General features: G+C 37.0%; 1 protein-coding gene across 3 annotated transcripts in view; it reads right to left on the bottom strand.

Moving 5' to 3' along the window:
- Positions 1–237: 237 nt before the first annotated feature.
- Positions 238–15,518, bottom strand: part of LOC123546993 (polycomb group RING finger protein 3-like) — an 81,548-nt gene continuing 66,267 nt past the window's right edge. For 2 of the 3 annotated variants that reach the window (XM_045333710.2, XM_045333711.2), the window contains 2 exons: positions 15,317–15,397; positions 238–9,588 (listed from right to left, as the gene is read on the bottom strand). In XM_045333710.2, coding sequence (XP_045189645.1) covers positions 9,544–9,588; positions 15,317–15,397 — 126 coding nt within the window. In that variant the 3' untranslated portion in view covers positions 238–9,543. The remainder of the gene's footprint in view (positions 9,589–15,316; positions 15,398–15,518) is intronic. The other variant, XR_008372406.1, reaches the window with a different exon arrangement.

The raw sequence follows: 15,518 nt of genomic DNA, 5'->3' as shown, positions 1-15,518 counted from the left end.
TGCATGGTGCATGTTAGGTTCTTTCAGAAAACTATTCTGCAGAGTTATGGGACTGTTTTTTGTTACTATACTATATACATAGTCTATAATTATACCTACAGTCCACATAATTATGCAATCTTGTGTGCGTCAAATTGCAATGTACTGTGTCAGTGCATGTGGGGGGTACATTCATCATCTTCAGTGATAGCTCTAGTTTATATTTGTATTACAATAACTAACATGTTATGAACAATGTGTGCATAACAATATTTATTGTAGAATGTACATTTACACGAGTTTTGTCAGCGAATTAAACAACAAACAAACTTTGATTATTCCAATAATACTAACCAAACACAGAAATGCTTTAATCTGTACACCTTTGTATTATGTTATCAAAAAAAAGAGAAAAGATTAAAAGATTTTGCTTCTTACATAAATATAATGGTCATATAATGGAAAACATTGCAACACAACCCTTTGTTGAGATTTTCTCCTTATTTTGTGTAGGATGTCATTCTGTGCACCAAAATAAAGAATTCCAAGTTTTTGATTCTTATATGTCTAAAATATAAAATGGTTGCACTGTTTCTTGGTGGCTAGCAGTTGGCCAATGTGACATCACTATTAGTGTTATAATAAAAATAGATATGAATAACATAAAATCTGCAACAGACTGAAATACATTATGTGAACAACTGAAGCCTGTATATACTGAGAAATTTCTTGATGACCACCAACCCAAGGACAGCAATGCTTAACTATTGAAAAGCCTTGTCACAAGGTTAAATGACAGAATAAAATAACATAAACATGTATAGAAGGGTAACAATTTTGATTAAATCTTAGAGTAAAAGCGCTTTCCTGTGTTATGATAATTGCCAGAATTGCCAAGTCAAACGAGCTATTCATAAAACAGTGTGTTGCACTATTCAATAACTTCTATGTCAAAGAAGGGCCATAACTTGGAAAGACTTATCATGGTAATGATAATGAGTTTCTGACATGGTTATAAATAAAAGCTTGATTAGAAGGATGTCTTATGTTAAGTTTCAATCTAATATATGTAGTTGCTATTGAGATACAACTTAATTAGTTGCATGCGATACTTTAACCAAATTTTTTAAGTCAGAAAAGGACCATACTTTCAATTAAATTCAACCAAGAGTTATCTAACTTGGCTATTTCAGTAGGTATAATGACTAGATAGCCTTGTGTGAAGTTTCAATCCAATACATGCTATGCCAGTTACTGAGATAAGAACTTGCACACATAACTTTTAAGATGTATGTGACAAAGACGACAGAAGTGGTGCCAAGTAGAATAGCTTAAAACACAATAGCTCCTCTTTAGTCCAGCTAAAACATATGGAATCAGTAACAATGCAAAAAAGTTATTTGATACCCTGCATGGCACCCTTTTATCAGTGAAACACCTGTGTAGTGTTCAAACAAGTTTCTAACATTGCAACAAAAATTTGCAAAACACAAGTGTTTTTATCTGGTAAGAATACTCCCCCTGCCAAAGAGGTCACAATTCAAACCTTAGCCACTTTCCACAGTAACATAAACATCACTTTGTTCAACTGGAGTGTAATGGCAGTAAAACATTTGCTTCTTTCTGCGCAAGTTTTGTTCAATATTAAATCAAAACTAGAGCTGTCACAGGAGTGACGAATTATACCCCAACAATACGGCCTTGTCACAAAAGTAAGCCAATGTCAAAGTCAAACCTCAAAATCAATAGGGGTCATCTATTATCAACTTTCATGATCCTAGGCCCAAATGTTCTCAAGTTAACGCCCGGAAATGGTTTAACTGTTCCAGGTCACTGTGACCTTAACCTTTGACCTACTGATTGCTGGTCATGATCAACTTCTCTATCAACTTTCATGATCCTAGGCCCAAGCGTTCTCAAGTTACCATCCAGAAACTGTTTAACTAGTCTGGGTCATTGTACCTACTGACCTCAAAGTCAAACTTGACCTGTATTTTATGATTACACCTGTGTACCAAAATTTATAATCCTAGGCCCAAGCATTCTCAAGTCATCATCCGGAAACCGTTTAACTATTCTGAGTCATTGTGATCTTGACCTTTGACCTACTGATCTCAAAGTCGAACTTGACCTGTATTGTATGATGTTCTGTGTACTAAAAATTATTTAAATCTGTCGAGCCTTTCTTGAGTTATTGTCCGGAAACCATGAAAACCAGCGGACCGACAGACAGACTGACCGACAGACCAACAAGCTCACTCCTATATACCCCCTCAAACTTTGTTTGTAGGGGTATAATCACTCAATACTGGACACAGACAATTTTCTCAATGTTGACGAAATCCACATCCATTACCATAAGGATACTCTTCAAAACAGGCTAGTTATGAAAACACATCTACATAATTATAGTGAAACACATTCTCTACAAATTTCCTATAGATCTTCTTGTTTATTTCCAATCATGACTATAACAGAAGGGGCCATAACTATCTGTGTACTGTTTCAAACTGACTGGTAGTTTTGCATTATTGTGGTCCATATTCTGTGAAACAAGAGCTCATCGAACATGAAATGCCCCCTTGATGCATTCAGTAACTGCACATGGAACAGAAATTATTTGGTCACTGTGCACTGGATATTTGATGTACTGACCTCAAATCAATAATTATGGGACATTTACCAATCAAAAGTGACCTCTATATCAAATGTGATCTTAAACCAAAGCATTCTCAAATTATTTGGCAAAAAAACTTCTACTTTTCTGAGTCAATGTGACCTTGACCTGTGACCTACCAATCTAACAAGAGATCACAGAGTGATCTTGGCGCCCACCAATGTGCCACTTTTGTGTGTTCCAAATTTCAAGACTTATTGACTAGCTCAAGGTCAAATTTCATTTCCGTACACAACACTGTGCATGTGGTCTAAATTTGAAAGCTGTAGCTTGAGAAATGTGAAAGTAGGTCACTCGATCAATTTCAAGGACAAAGTTCTTTGTACACAAAACTATGCATGTGCATCAAGTTTGAAGACTGTAGTTTGAGAAATTTGAAAGTAGGTCACTAGGTCAATCTTAAGGTCAAAGTTTATTTCGGTACACAAAACTATGCAAGTGGTCCAAATTTTAAGGCTGTAGCTTGAGAAATGTGAAAGTAGGTCACTAGGTAAAAATCAAGGTCACATTTCACTTCAGAACACAAATCTATGCATGTGGTCCAAATTTGAAGCCTGTACCTTCAAAAATGTGGAAGTAGGTCACTAGGTCAATGTCAAGGTCAAAGTTTGTTTCGGTACACAATCCTATTCATGTGGTCTAAATTTGAAGCCTGTAGCTACAGATATGTGAAAGTATGTCACTAGGTCAATCTTAAGGTCAAAGTTCATTTCGGTACACAAAACTATGCAAGTGGTCCAAATTTGAAGGCTATAGCTTGAGAAATGTTAAAGTAGGTCACTAGGTCAAAATCAAGGTCAAATTTTATTTCGGAATACAAAACTATGCATGGGGTCCAAATTTGAAGCCTGTACCTTCAAAAATGTGAAAGTAGGTCACTAGGTCAATGTCAAGGTCAAAGTTTATTTCAGTGCACAAAACTATGCATGTGGTCCAAATTTGAAGGTTGTAGCTACAGAAATGTGAAAGTAGGTCACTAGGTCAAAATCAAGGTCAACTCATGTCAAGGTTCATCTTGCCACTCAAAACCATATATGTGGTCCAAATCTGAATGTTGTAGGTTATTGACAAGAAGTTTTTAAAAGCTTTTCCCTATAAAAGTCTATATGAACCATGTGACCCCAAGGGCGGGGCCATATTTGACCCTAGGGGGATAATTTTAACAAACATGGTAGAGAACCACTAGACGATGCTACATTACAAATATCAAAGCCCTAGGCTTTGTGGTTTGGACAAGAAGATTTTCAAAGTTTTTCCCTATATAAGTCTATGTAAACCATGTGACCCCCGGGGCGGGGCCATATTTGACCCTAGGGAGATAATTTGAACAATCTTAGTAGAAGACCACTAGATGATGTCACATACAAAATATCAAAGCCCTAGGCCCTGTGGTTTTGGACAAGAGGTTTTTCAAAGTTTTTCCCTATGTAAGTCTATATAAACCATGTGACCCCCGGGGCGGGGCCATATTAGACCCCAGGGAAATAATCTGAATCATCTTGGTAGAGTACCACTAGATGATGCTTCATACCAAATATCAAAGCTTTAGGCTCTGTGGTTTTGGGCAAGAAGATTTTCAAAGTTTTTCCCTATATAAATCTATGTAAATTATAGAAATAAACAAAGGGCCATAACTTACTAAAAAATTGTTGAACCAGTCTGATTTTCAGGGGGACACAACTAGGGTACCAATACATCATTCTGACAAAGTTTGGTCAAAATCCCCCTGGTAGTTTCTGAGGAGATGCGATAACGAGAAATTGTTAACGGAAGGACGGAATGACAGACGGACGGAAGGACCACGGATGCAGAGTGATTTGAATAGCCCACCATCTGATGATGGTGGGCTAAAAATCAATAGGGGTCATCTGCTGGTAAAGATCAACCTCTCAAGTTTCGTGATCCTAGGACCAAGTGTTCTCAAGTTTTCGTCCTGAAACGGTTTAACTGTTCCGGGTTACTCTGACCTTGACCTTTGACCTACTGACCTCAAAATCAATAGGGGTCATCTGCTGGTCATGACCAACCTACCTATCAACTTTCATGATCCTAGGCCCAAGCGTTCTTGAGTGCTTAACTGTTCCTAATCACTGTGACCTTGTCCTTTGACATACTGACCTCAAAATCAATACGGGTCATCTGCTGGTCATGACCAACCTCCCTATCAACTTTCATGATCCTAGGCTCAAGCGTTCTTGAGTTATCATCCAGAAACCGATTGGTCTACATACCGACCGACCGACATCTACAAAACAATATACCCCCCACCCTCTTTTCTTCGAAGGGGGCATAAAAATGGGAGTTTGCAGATAAAAAAACATACTGCAGTTATTGTGTAAAAAAGAAATTGTAACAGTTACCAACCTCCCCCACCTAGGGACATTTTTCCTAAACACACTGCCAGCTGTGTCTATGTATATTAATCAGAACTATATTTCATGAAGATGTACCTAGAAATCTAAAACTGGTGAATGCTTTCAAATGTAAATATCAGATTCTGTATTTTAAGGATTTAATGAGACTTTATTATTGGCAAGAAAAATGTAATGAAATGTTTTATCATATAGAAGGGAAGTAATTTATAAACAGATGAAATGTATGACATTTATATATTATTATACCACATTTATATAGCACACTTTTCATGCACATGTACACATTGAAACGTGCTTTATATGCTACTAATGAAACTTGTTTTTAAATAATGCAACAGTGAAAGTTAAAGAAGTCACTGACAAGATCATATGACAAAAAAAAAAAAAGAGAACATTTTTAGACATCAGAAAATTGTTGCTATATTTCTTAAGAAGGCTTTTAAACTACTGACAGATATGTTATGAAAATAATTTTTCCATTCAAAAGTAAAGCGTTTATTAAAGGGTACTGGAGGTAAACTGTTTTAATTATAAAGCTTCATTTAACGATCCCTAAGTACGTATTCCTCCATGATGTACTGGTCAAGAACACATGAAAATTTTTTTTTTTTTTTTTTTTTATTCTTAATCGAACCAAACTCAGGCATTTTTTTTCTTGATTTGGCATTTTTAAGATAGATTAGAAACAAAAACTTCATTTTTAAAGAAAGATCATTTTAAGCCAAAATCTGGAGGTCAGTACCTTTAATACCAATGTTGGTCAATGCAGAGCTACACTATAATTTATTATCAACCTAATGTATTGCAATCATAATAATACTGTATTTACCTATATAGTTGAAATAAAATTACAACTTATGCCTGTGTTTGCATTCTGGAAATCTACAATTGTTAATAGCTTTTTTAGCTCGCCTGAGCCAAAGGCTCAAGGTGAGCTTATGTGACCGCTCGATGTCCGTCGTGTGTCAACAATTTCTAAAAAAAACTTCTTCAAAACCATTGGGCATATTTACAGCAAACTTCACAGGAATGATCCTTGGGTGGCCCCCTTTCAAAATTGAAATCCATGCAGAACTTTGGTTGTCATGGCAACTGAAAGGAAAATCTTCTTCTCAGACTGTTAGCCGGATTTCAAAAATATTTTGTAGAAATGATCTTGAGGTGACTTTCTACCAAAATCGCTTAAGCCATTCTATTTCGGTAAAAAACATGGCTGCCATGACTATATTGTAAATTTCAAAAAATCTTCTTCTCTGAAACCTGAAGACCTAGAGCTTAGATATTTGGTATGTGGCATTGTCTAGTGGACTTTTACCAAGATTGTTCAAGTTATGATCCCAGATTCCCGCCCCGTGGTCCCTTGAATTTACATAGTGTTCTATACGAAAAACATTAAAAAATGTTCTTCTCTGAAACCGAAAGGCACAGAGCTTAGATATTTTACCTGTGGCATTGTCTAGTGGTCCTTTAATAAGATTTTCAAATCATGACCCAGGCCGCCCTATGGGCCTACGAGATTAATAGGAAAAAATACTTCAAAAATTATCTGATCATATTTCCTAGACTGTTTAATTATAATCACCTGATGATCCCAAGTAATTAGGGGTCACGACTGTGACCTTGACCAACTTTCTTGTTTTTTAGATACAGCCTTGAAATTTGGACGACATGTACAGTTTTGCACACCGGTCTCAAAACTGACTTCCAGTGACCTTGAATGTGACCTACTGACCTATTTTCTTAATATTTTAGCATCAGTTTGACATTTGAAACATGTTCACACAACTGGGAAAAGACTTCAGTGCTTACTTATATTTGACTTTCTTACGTGATCTCTTACACTTGTCTATGTAGCACATATTAATCAGGTGAGCGATCCAGGGTCATTATGACCCTCTTGTTACATCTATAAGTACAACAATCTCGAAAATGAACCTGGGAGCCTTCAAATCAGGAATTTTATCAACCCTGTTATGGAGAACATTTGTGCCAAATAATTTCAAAATCCCTTGATGAACAGCAGAATTACTGGCAGACACAAAACAGACCCTGTTAACATTTGACCTCCAAGTGACCTTGACGTGGAGCTAGGGGCCTGGGTCTTGCACGCTACATGTCGTATCATAATGGGGAACATTTGTGCCAAGTTCTTTCAAATTCCCTTCTTGGATGGTCGAGTTATGGACTGGACATGAAGGACGTAAGGATGCAGCCTATTTCTATGTCCCCCTTTTTTCTTTGAAAAAGCACTATTCTGCCTACCAAGCGGGCTAGAAACTGGAAAATTGTAAAACAAGAGGGCCATGAAGGCCCTGTATCGCTCACCTGGCCTATTGACCTAAAGATCATCAAGATTAACATTCTGACCAAGTTTCATTAAGATATGGTCATAAATGTGGCATTTAGAGTGTTTACAAGCTTTTCCTTTGATTTGACCTAGTGACCTACTTTTTAACCCGACATGACCCAGATATGAACTTGACGTAAAGATCATCAAGTTTAACATTCTGACTAAGTTTCATGAAGATAAAGTCATAAATGTGGCATTTAGAGTGTTTACAAGCTTTTCCTTTGATTTGACCTAGTGACCTAGTTTTTGACCCCACCTGACCCAGATTTAAACTTGACCTAAAGATCATCAAGATTAACATTCTGACCAAGTTTCAATAAGATATGGTCATAAATGTGGCCTCTAAAGTGTTAACTAGCTTTTCCTTTGATTTGACGCAGTGACCTAGTTTTTGACCCAACATGACCCAGATTCGAAATTATCCTAAAGATCATCAAGTTTAACATTCTGACTAAGTTTCATGAAGATACAGTCCTAAATGTGGCCTCTAGAGTGTTAACAGGCTTTTCCTTTGATTTGACCTAGTGACCTAGTTTTTGACCCCACCTGACCCAGATTTGAAACTGAGCTATAGATCATCAAGATTAACATTTTGACCAAGTTTCATTAAGATAAGGTCATAAATGTGGCCTCGACGGTGTGTACTAGCTTTTCCTTTGATTTGACCTGGTGACCTAGTTTTTGATCCTACATGACCCAGATTCAAACTGGATCTTAAGAGCATCAATATTAACATTCTGACCAAGTTTTATGAAGATACAGTCATAAATGTGGCCTCTACAGTGTTAACAAGCTTTTCCTTTGATCTGACCTGGTGACCTACTTTTTGACCCTAGATGACCCAATATCGAAATCATTCAAGATTTTATTAAGGGTAACAGTCTGACCAAGTTTCATCAAGATTGGGCCAAAATTGTGACCTCTAGAGTGTTAACGAGCTTTTCCTGTGATTTGATCTGATGACCTAGTTTTTAACCCCAGATGACCCAATATCAAAATCATCCAAAATTTTATTGAGGGTAACATTCTGACCAAGTTTCATTAAGATTGGGCCAAAATTGTGACCTCTAGAGTGTTAACAAGCTTTTCCTTTGATTTGACCTGGTGACCTAGTTTTTGACCCCAGATGACCCAATATCGAACCCTTCTAAGATTTTATTGAGAGTAACATTCTGACCAAGTTTCATTAAGATTGGGCCAAAATTGTGACCTCTAGAGTGTTAACAATCAAATGCTGATGACGACGGACGACGACGGACACTGGGCGATCACAAAAGTTCACCTTTGAGCACTTTGTGCTCAGGTGAGCTAAAACAACAAACAAACAGCAATTTTTTTTTACATGGCACAGACTAGCCAACAGACTAAACTGACAAAACCAATATCACTTTCAACCATCTAAGAAAGTGATTTTACAGTTGATTTCTTTAGATTAGATTAGTTAACTGGGTCTAAAGGTAATCTACAGCCGGGTAATCTAAAAGTTATGATACTAGCCTAATAACTTTGTCATAACTGATGAAAACAGTGTACAAGTTATATCAATAGAAAGCTATGTTTTAACCATATGCAAGTATCTTAAAAATATACAGGTACAAGTGTGGTACTGTATAATAAACTTGTTTTTTTTTCCCCCACTGTACAGCTGTGAAAAGCACGTATGTGGCATAAAAAAGTACTGTATGTTGTTTTTTTTTATCAATTTCTTTTGAAAATTTACATACACTGCAATTATTTATGGACTTCACAAATTATAATCAGAATAAATGTTAACTTTTTTGTACTAAAATTTATGACATCATCTTAAAATATTAGTTGACCATCTGATCTTACTTCTGATCAAGTTTGGTGAATGTGTACTTCACTGGCGATTTAAATGCAAGGATGGGTTAACGTCAAGTGTTTTTTTTTGTATTTTGCTGATGGCCCAAAATTGTATTACCATTAGAACAAACTTGAAGATGTGAAGCTAGTATTGTAACTTTTTGAACACCCCTCATACAGAAGAGGGAACTTTGAACATTCGGTGTAAGCACTGTCACTGTTGACTTGAGAAAGCAATTTTAAATCTGCAGTAACTATGCTTGTGATTGTAGTCCTGGAAACAAGAGGTTATATGTAGCTGTGTATGTGTATCTCTGTATTGTTGTGTACATAAACAATCACAACTCCATTCTTTTCCGGTAATGTAATAGTAATGGTTCATCCTGAAAGAAGATAAAAACAAGAAATCATAGAGTAATTTATCACAGACTAAGGTTATCAATAAACAAAAGTTTGGCTGTGCACATTTTACAGCAGAAAATATAATGGCCCTAGGTCGCTCATCTCAGTAACACACCATAACAGTGTAAACATGTTTGACCTAGTGACCTAGTTTTTGACATCACATGACCCAGTTTCAAATTTGTCCGTGTTTTCGAGGAGATAAAAGTTTCATGAAGATTGGAGCAAAAATGTGGCCTCTAGAGTGATTACAAGCTTTTCTTTTGATTTGACCTAGTGACCTAGTTTTTGACCCCATGTGACCCAGATTGGAAATCATCCAGACTTCATGATAACATTCTGACCAAGTTTTATGAAGATTGAATGTAAACAAGAGTGTAAACAAGCTTTTCTTTGATTTGACCTGGTGTCCTAGTTTTTGACCCCATGTGACCCAGATACAAACTCATCTGAGATTTTAAACAAGCTTTTCTTTGATTTGACCTGGTGTCCTAGTTTTTGATACCGTGTGACCCAGATATAAACTCATCTGAGATTTTATGGAGACAAACATTCTGATCAAGTTTCATGCACATCAAATGAAAAATGCAGCCCCTATTGCATAATTATACAAGGTTTTTCTTTGATTTGTGCTGGTGACCTAGTTTTTGACCCCAGATGACCCATATTCAAACGACCTAGATTTCATCAAGACAAACATTCTTACCATTTCTCATGAGTTTCAAACTTAAAATATGGTCTCTAGAGTGTTAACAAGATTTTCTTTTGATCTGGCCTACTGACCTAGCTTTTGACCCCACATGACCCAGATTCGAACTTGGCCTAAAGATCATCAAGATAAACATTCTGACCAAGCTTTATGAAGATAGGGTCATAAATGTGGCCTATAGAGTGTTAACAGGCTTTCCTTTGATTTGACTGGGTGACCTAGTTTTTGACCCCACATGACCCAGTTTCAAACTTAACCTAGAGATCATCAAGAAAAACATTCTGACCAAGTTTCATGAAGATAGCATCATAAATGTGGCCTCTAGGGTGTTAACAAGCTTTTCCTTTGATTTGAGCGGGTGACCTAGTTTTTGATATCACATGACCCAGTTTCGAATTTGGCCTAGCAATTGTCAAGATAAACATTCTGACCAAGTTTCATGAAGATAGAATCATAAATGTGGCCTCTAGAGTGTTAACAAGCTTTTCCTTTGATTTGACCGGGTGACCTAGTTTTTGACCCTACATGACCCAGGTTCAAACTTGACCTAGAGGTCATCAAGTCAAACATTCTGAACAATTCCCATGAGTTTCAAATTAAACTGTGTACTCTAAGAGTGTTAACAAGATTTTCCTTTGATCTGGCCTACTGACCTAGTTTTTGACCCCACATGACCCAGTTTCGAATCTGAACTAGAGATCATCAAGACAAACATTCTGACAAAGTTTCATAAAGATTGGGTCACAACTGTGCCCTTAGAGTGTTAACAAGGCAAATGTTGACGGACGACGCATACCGCACGATGCCGGACAATGACCGGTCACAATATCTCACCTTGAGCACTTCATGCTCAGGTGAGCTAATAAAAAAAACTAGATGTCAATAGGACAATGGTGCCCCCTCCCCCACTTCCTGTCACTGTACATGATTTCATTACTCTAGGGAAAATATTTTTTTAAGATATAAACTTTTAAGCATGTGTCTTCATGTGTATTTTTAACTAAGTCAAGGACCATAACTCTGGTCTGGCGGAGTGAAATCCCAAACAAGGCCAATTGCCCAACATGCCATTAAACAATTTTCTAATGTTTTATTACACTAGGTGAAATACTTGTAAAGATATATGTGGCACAACATTTCATGCCCTAAATGCATATTTCTGATTAAGTCACATGCTGAATGACATCATTGTGCTTGGAGGATTCTGGGTCAAATAATTTTTGAGATATGCACAATACGAATTTGGATGGATGGACAGATAGAAAAGGGCTACTCTTATGTGCTCAACTCCATTTTTTTTATTTATTTTTTGCCATAAAAACATTAAGGGTCTGGCAAAAATTTTTGGGTAGGTCGGGATACCGGAAACAATTTTTTTTAGGCCTTACCAGTATTGTCACAAAGACCTGAATCGAAGACCTTGACACCTGATATTATTCTGCTGTTGTCCATGATAGGGCCATGAGAATAATACACCACACTTCCTCCCACCGAAGTATGCCAAATATAAGAAATGCTCCATGCATGTAAAAGTTGATAGTTATCCAGACAAAACTGGATAAAATTTGACATGACCTTGGACCCCAAGTGTGACCTTGATCTTCGAGATAGGGACCTTTGGTCTGCACAAGACACTCCATCTCACCGAGGTAAACATTTATGTCAAATATAAACAAGCAAATTCAGTGAACTGGTATTGGGGGAAAAAGGTTTCACTATTTAAAAAGCATTCTCTGCCTACAAAAAGCACTTAAATGCAATTGAATTTCAGTCTCTATAAAAGCTACTCATTCCTTACTTAGCTATTAATCGAAAACCATTTTTCTATATTTAGTAACAATGACCTTGAGCCAGGCTACCTAAAATTCAAACAAAAACATTTGTCTCTGTGAAAGCTACCTATTTAGCATGTTTGATCTGCTTACCTCATTCCTAACAAGAAAACCATTTATTTTCAGTAACAATGATCTTGACCTTGACCTAAGCAACCCAAAATATAACTTTTGGTCAAATACCCTATTCCTTACTACAGTTACTGAACAGGAACATTTTCTGGTTTTAGTAACAGTGACATTTACCTTCAGCCCAGTGACAAGAAGGCGTAGGGTACATCAGTTTCCCAGAAAGCTGCATTATGTGTTAAGCTTGGTAACAATATCCCAAAGGGAAAAGGACCCCAGAATGCCATGAAATTTGCAAAGAAATATCCTATGTTGTAAATATTATATAAGTACTAAGGGTCATAACCCATGTGTTCCTCAACCAATTTCACTGAAACTTGCAGGGCCACATTTCCAAATTACAACTAGAAGATGCTTTTGTAGAAAAGCGCATGTCTCCCCCAATGCATAGTCATATAGGCAGGAAGTCAATAGGGGACAGGAGCAAAAGTCTAAGCAACACTGGTGGCTGGATGCAATAGGAATCATCTATTTGGCATGTCAAATCATTCCACAAAGTTTCAACATTCTGGGCTAAGTGGTTCTCAAGTTATGAATTGAAAACTGTTTTCCAAGTTTGAGCCCCTGTGACCTTGACCTTTAACGGAGTGACTCCAAAATCAATAGGGGTCATCTACTCTGCATGACCAATCACCCTATGAAGTTTCAACATTCTGGGTCAAGTCATTCTCAAGTTATTGATCGGAAATGGTTTTTCATGTTCAGGCCCCTGTGACCTTGACTTTCAATGGAGTGACCCCAAAATCAATAGGGGTCATCTACTCTGCATGACCAATCATCCTATGAAGTTTCAACATTCTGGGTCAAGTAGTTCTCAAGTTACTGACCGGAAATGTTTTTCCATGTTCAGGCCCCTGTGACCTTGACCTTTAATAGAGTGATCTAAAAATCAATAGGGTTCATCTACTATGCATATCCAATCATCCTTTGAAGTTTCAACATTCTGAATCAAGTGGTTCTCAAGTTATTGATCGGAAATGGTTTTCCATGATCAGGCCCCTGTGATCTTGACCTTTAACGGAGTGACCCCAAAATCAATAGGGGTCATCTACTCTGCATTATAAATCATCCTATGAAGTTTCAATATTCTGGGTCAAGTGGTTCTCAAGTTATTGATCAGAAATGGTTTTCCATGTTCAGGCCCCTGTGACCTTGACCTTTAACAGAGTGACCCCAAAATCAATAGGTGTCATCTACTCTGCATGACCAAACATCCTATGAAGTTTCAACATTCTGGGTCAAGTGGTTCTCAAGTTACTGATCGGAAATGTTTTTCCATGTTCAGGCCCCTGTGACCTTGACCTTGACCTTAACGGAGTGACCAAAAAATCAATAGGGGTCATCTACTCTGCATGATGAATCATCCTATGAAGTTTCAACATTCTGGGTCAAGTGGTTCTCAAGTTATTGATCTGAAATGGTTTTTCATGTTCAGGCCCCTGTGACCTTGACCTTCAATGGAGTGACCCCAAAATCAATAAGGGTCATCTACTTTGCATGATCAATCATCCTATGAAGTTTCAACATTCTGGGTCAAGTGATTCTCAAGTTATTGATCGGAAATGGTTTTCCATGTTCAGGCCCCTGTGACCTTGACCTTTGACGGACGAGGACTTGGTGCAAAACTATTGTATCTTGTTCTTTATTTATATACACTTACAATAGTTTTGCACCAAGCCCTCGAATGATAAAGAACAAGATAAATAGTTTTGTGTCAAGCCCTCCAATAGGGGTCGTCTCCTCCATAAGCCCTGCCATCCTATGAAGTTTGAAGGTTCTAGGTCAAATGGTTCTCCAGTTATTGATCGGAAATGAAGTGTGACGTACGGACCGACAGGGCAAAAACAATATGTCTCCCCCAGAGGGGAGAGACATAATTAATTAACATTACTATCACGTTTTATTCAAATCCTTCAAACCACTTCTGAGATATGACACTGACTGGACAGAAAATGGAACAAGAGCACCGCCTACGGTTGCCATCGCTCGTCTGCAAGTGCTGGACAATATGTAAGAAAAGAGTTAATGTTCAGATTTTCTAAGTACATAAAGGGCCATAATTCTAACAAAATGCAGGTTAGAGTTATGGTTCTTCAACTACATAGTCCCCTTATGATGATAAACGAGTGTGCAAAGTTTCAAAGCTGTAGCTCTTATAGCTTTTGAGAAAAGGTGGACCTAAACAAAAATTTTAACCAAGAAACTCAAATTTTCTAAGTACAAAAAGGGCCAGTATTTTATCAAAATGCATATCAGAGTTATGGTTCTTGGCCTACAGAGTCTCCTAATGATAAGTGTGCAAAGTATCAAAGCTGTAGCTCTTACAGTGTTTGAGAAGGTGGACCTAAACAAAAATTTTAACCAATGCCGACGCGATGATCAAGTGACGACAATACCTTGTGGATTTTTTTCAAAAATCAGACGAAACACTATAATGTAATATATATACATCTACAAAGAACCACGAATCTTGTCTTACTCAGGCAATCTGACCAAAACTTGCAGGGTGGCATTTCTACCATGCTTTACTTAGTTACTCCAAACCATGTTAGACTAACAGATGGAAAGACAGACTAACAATGTCAAAACTATACCCCTCCACCTTCAGCGGGGGATAAAAAGATTGTTCCATACATGTCAAAACTTTTGTTCAGGCAAAATGGCATGGACACACGTAAAAACTAATGCAACAGCCATTTTGACAACTATGTGCCGGCTCCACAAAACACACTTTATATTCAAATTTTCGAACAATCCCTTTTCAAGAAAGTTTTGAGGTTATTTTTCATCCATGATTTAACAGGACACATTGTGTCATTAATTTCCTGTTAACTTTGTATTAAAGAAAACCCCTCCAAAGCAATTTTGAGGTAAAGCTGCAACTGGACATACTTAAGTGAAGCTCAGAAAATTATTCACCATGTGCATTTAAGAATTGTTTTGTATGGAAAGAAACAGATTAAGCCGCCTCCTCTCATGCAACTCTTGTTTGAATTTTATAAATTCTTGAGTTTTTTTCTGAAAAAGAGAAGAACTTACTGCTAATCTCCATCTAGTTGCAATAATAAACTTTAACATGTGGTCCTTCCCTAGCAATTCATTGTTGCACAGTATATCAATCTGAAATCATATGAGAGAATTTACTTACTTTTGTATCATAACATTTAATAGATTTTGTGAAAAAAAACACACTTATCCTAAATATATTATCTTCAAGCTTAAACATATTCAGTGTCACATG

The sequence above is a fragment of the Mercenaria mercenaria genome, chromosome 9, assembly GCF_021730395.1.
Source record: "Mercenaria mercenaria strain notata chromosome 9, MADL_Memer_1, whole genome shotgun sequence".
NCBI lineage: Eukaryota > Metazoa > Mollusca > Bivalvia > Venerida > Veneridae > Mercenaria > Mercenaria mercenaria.
This window is presented reverse-complemented; position numbering and strand designations above follow the sequence as displayed.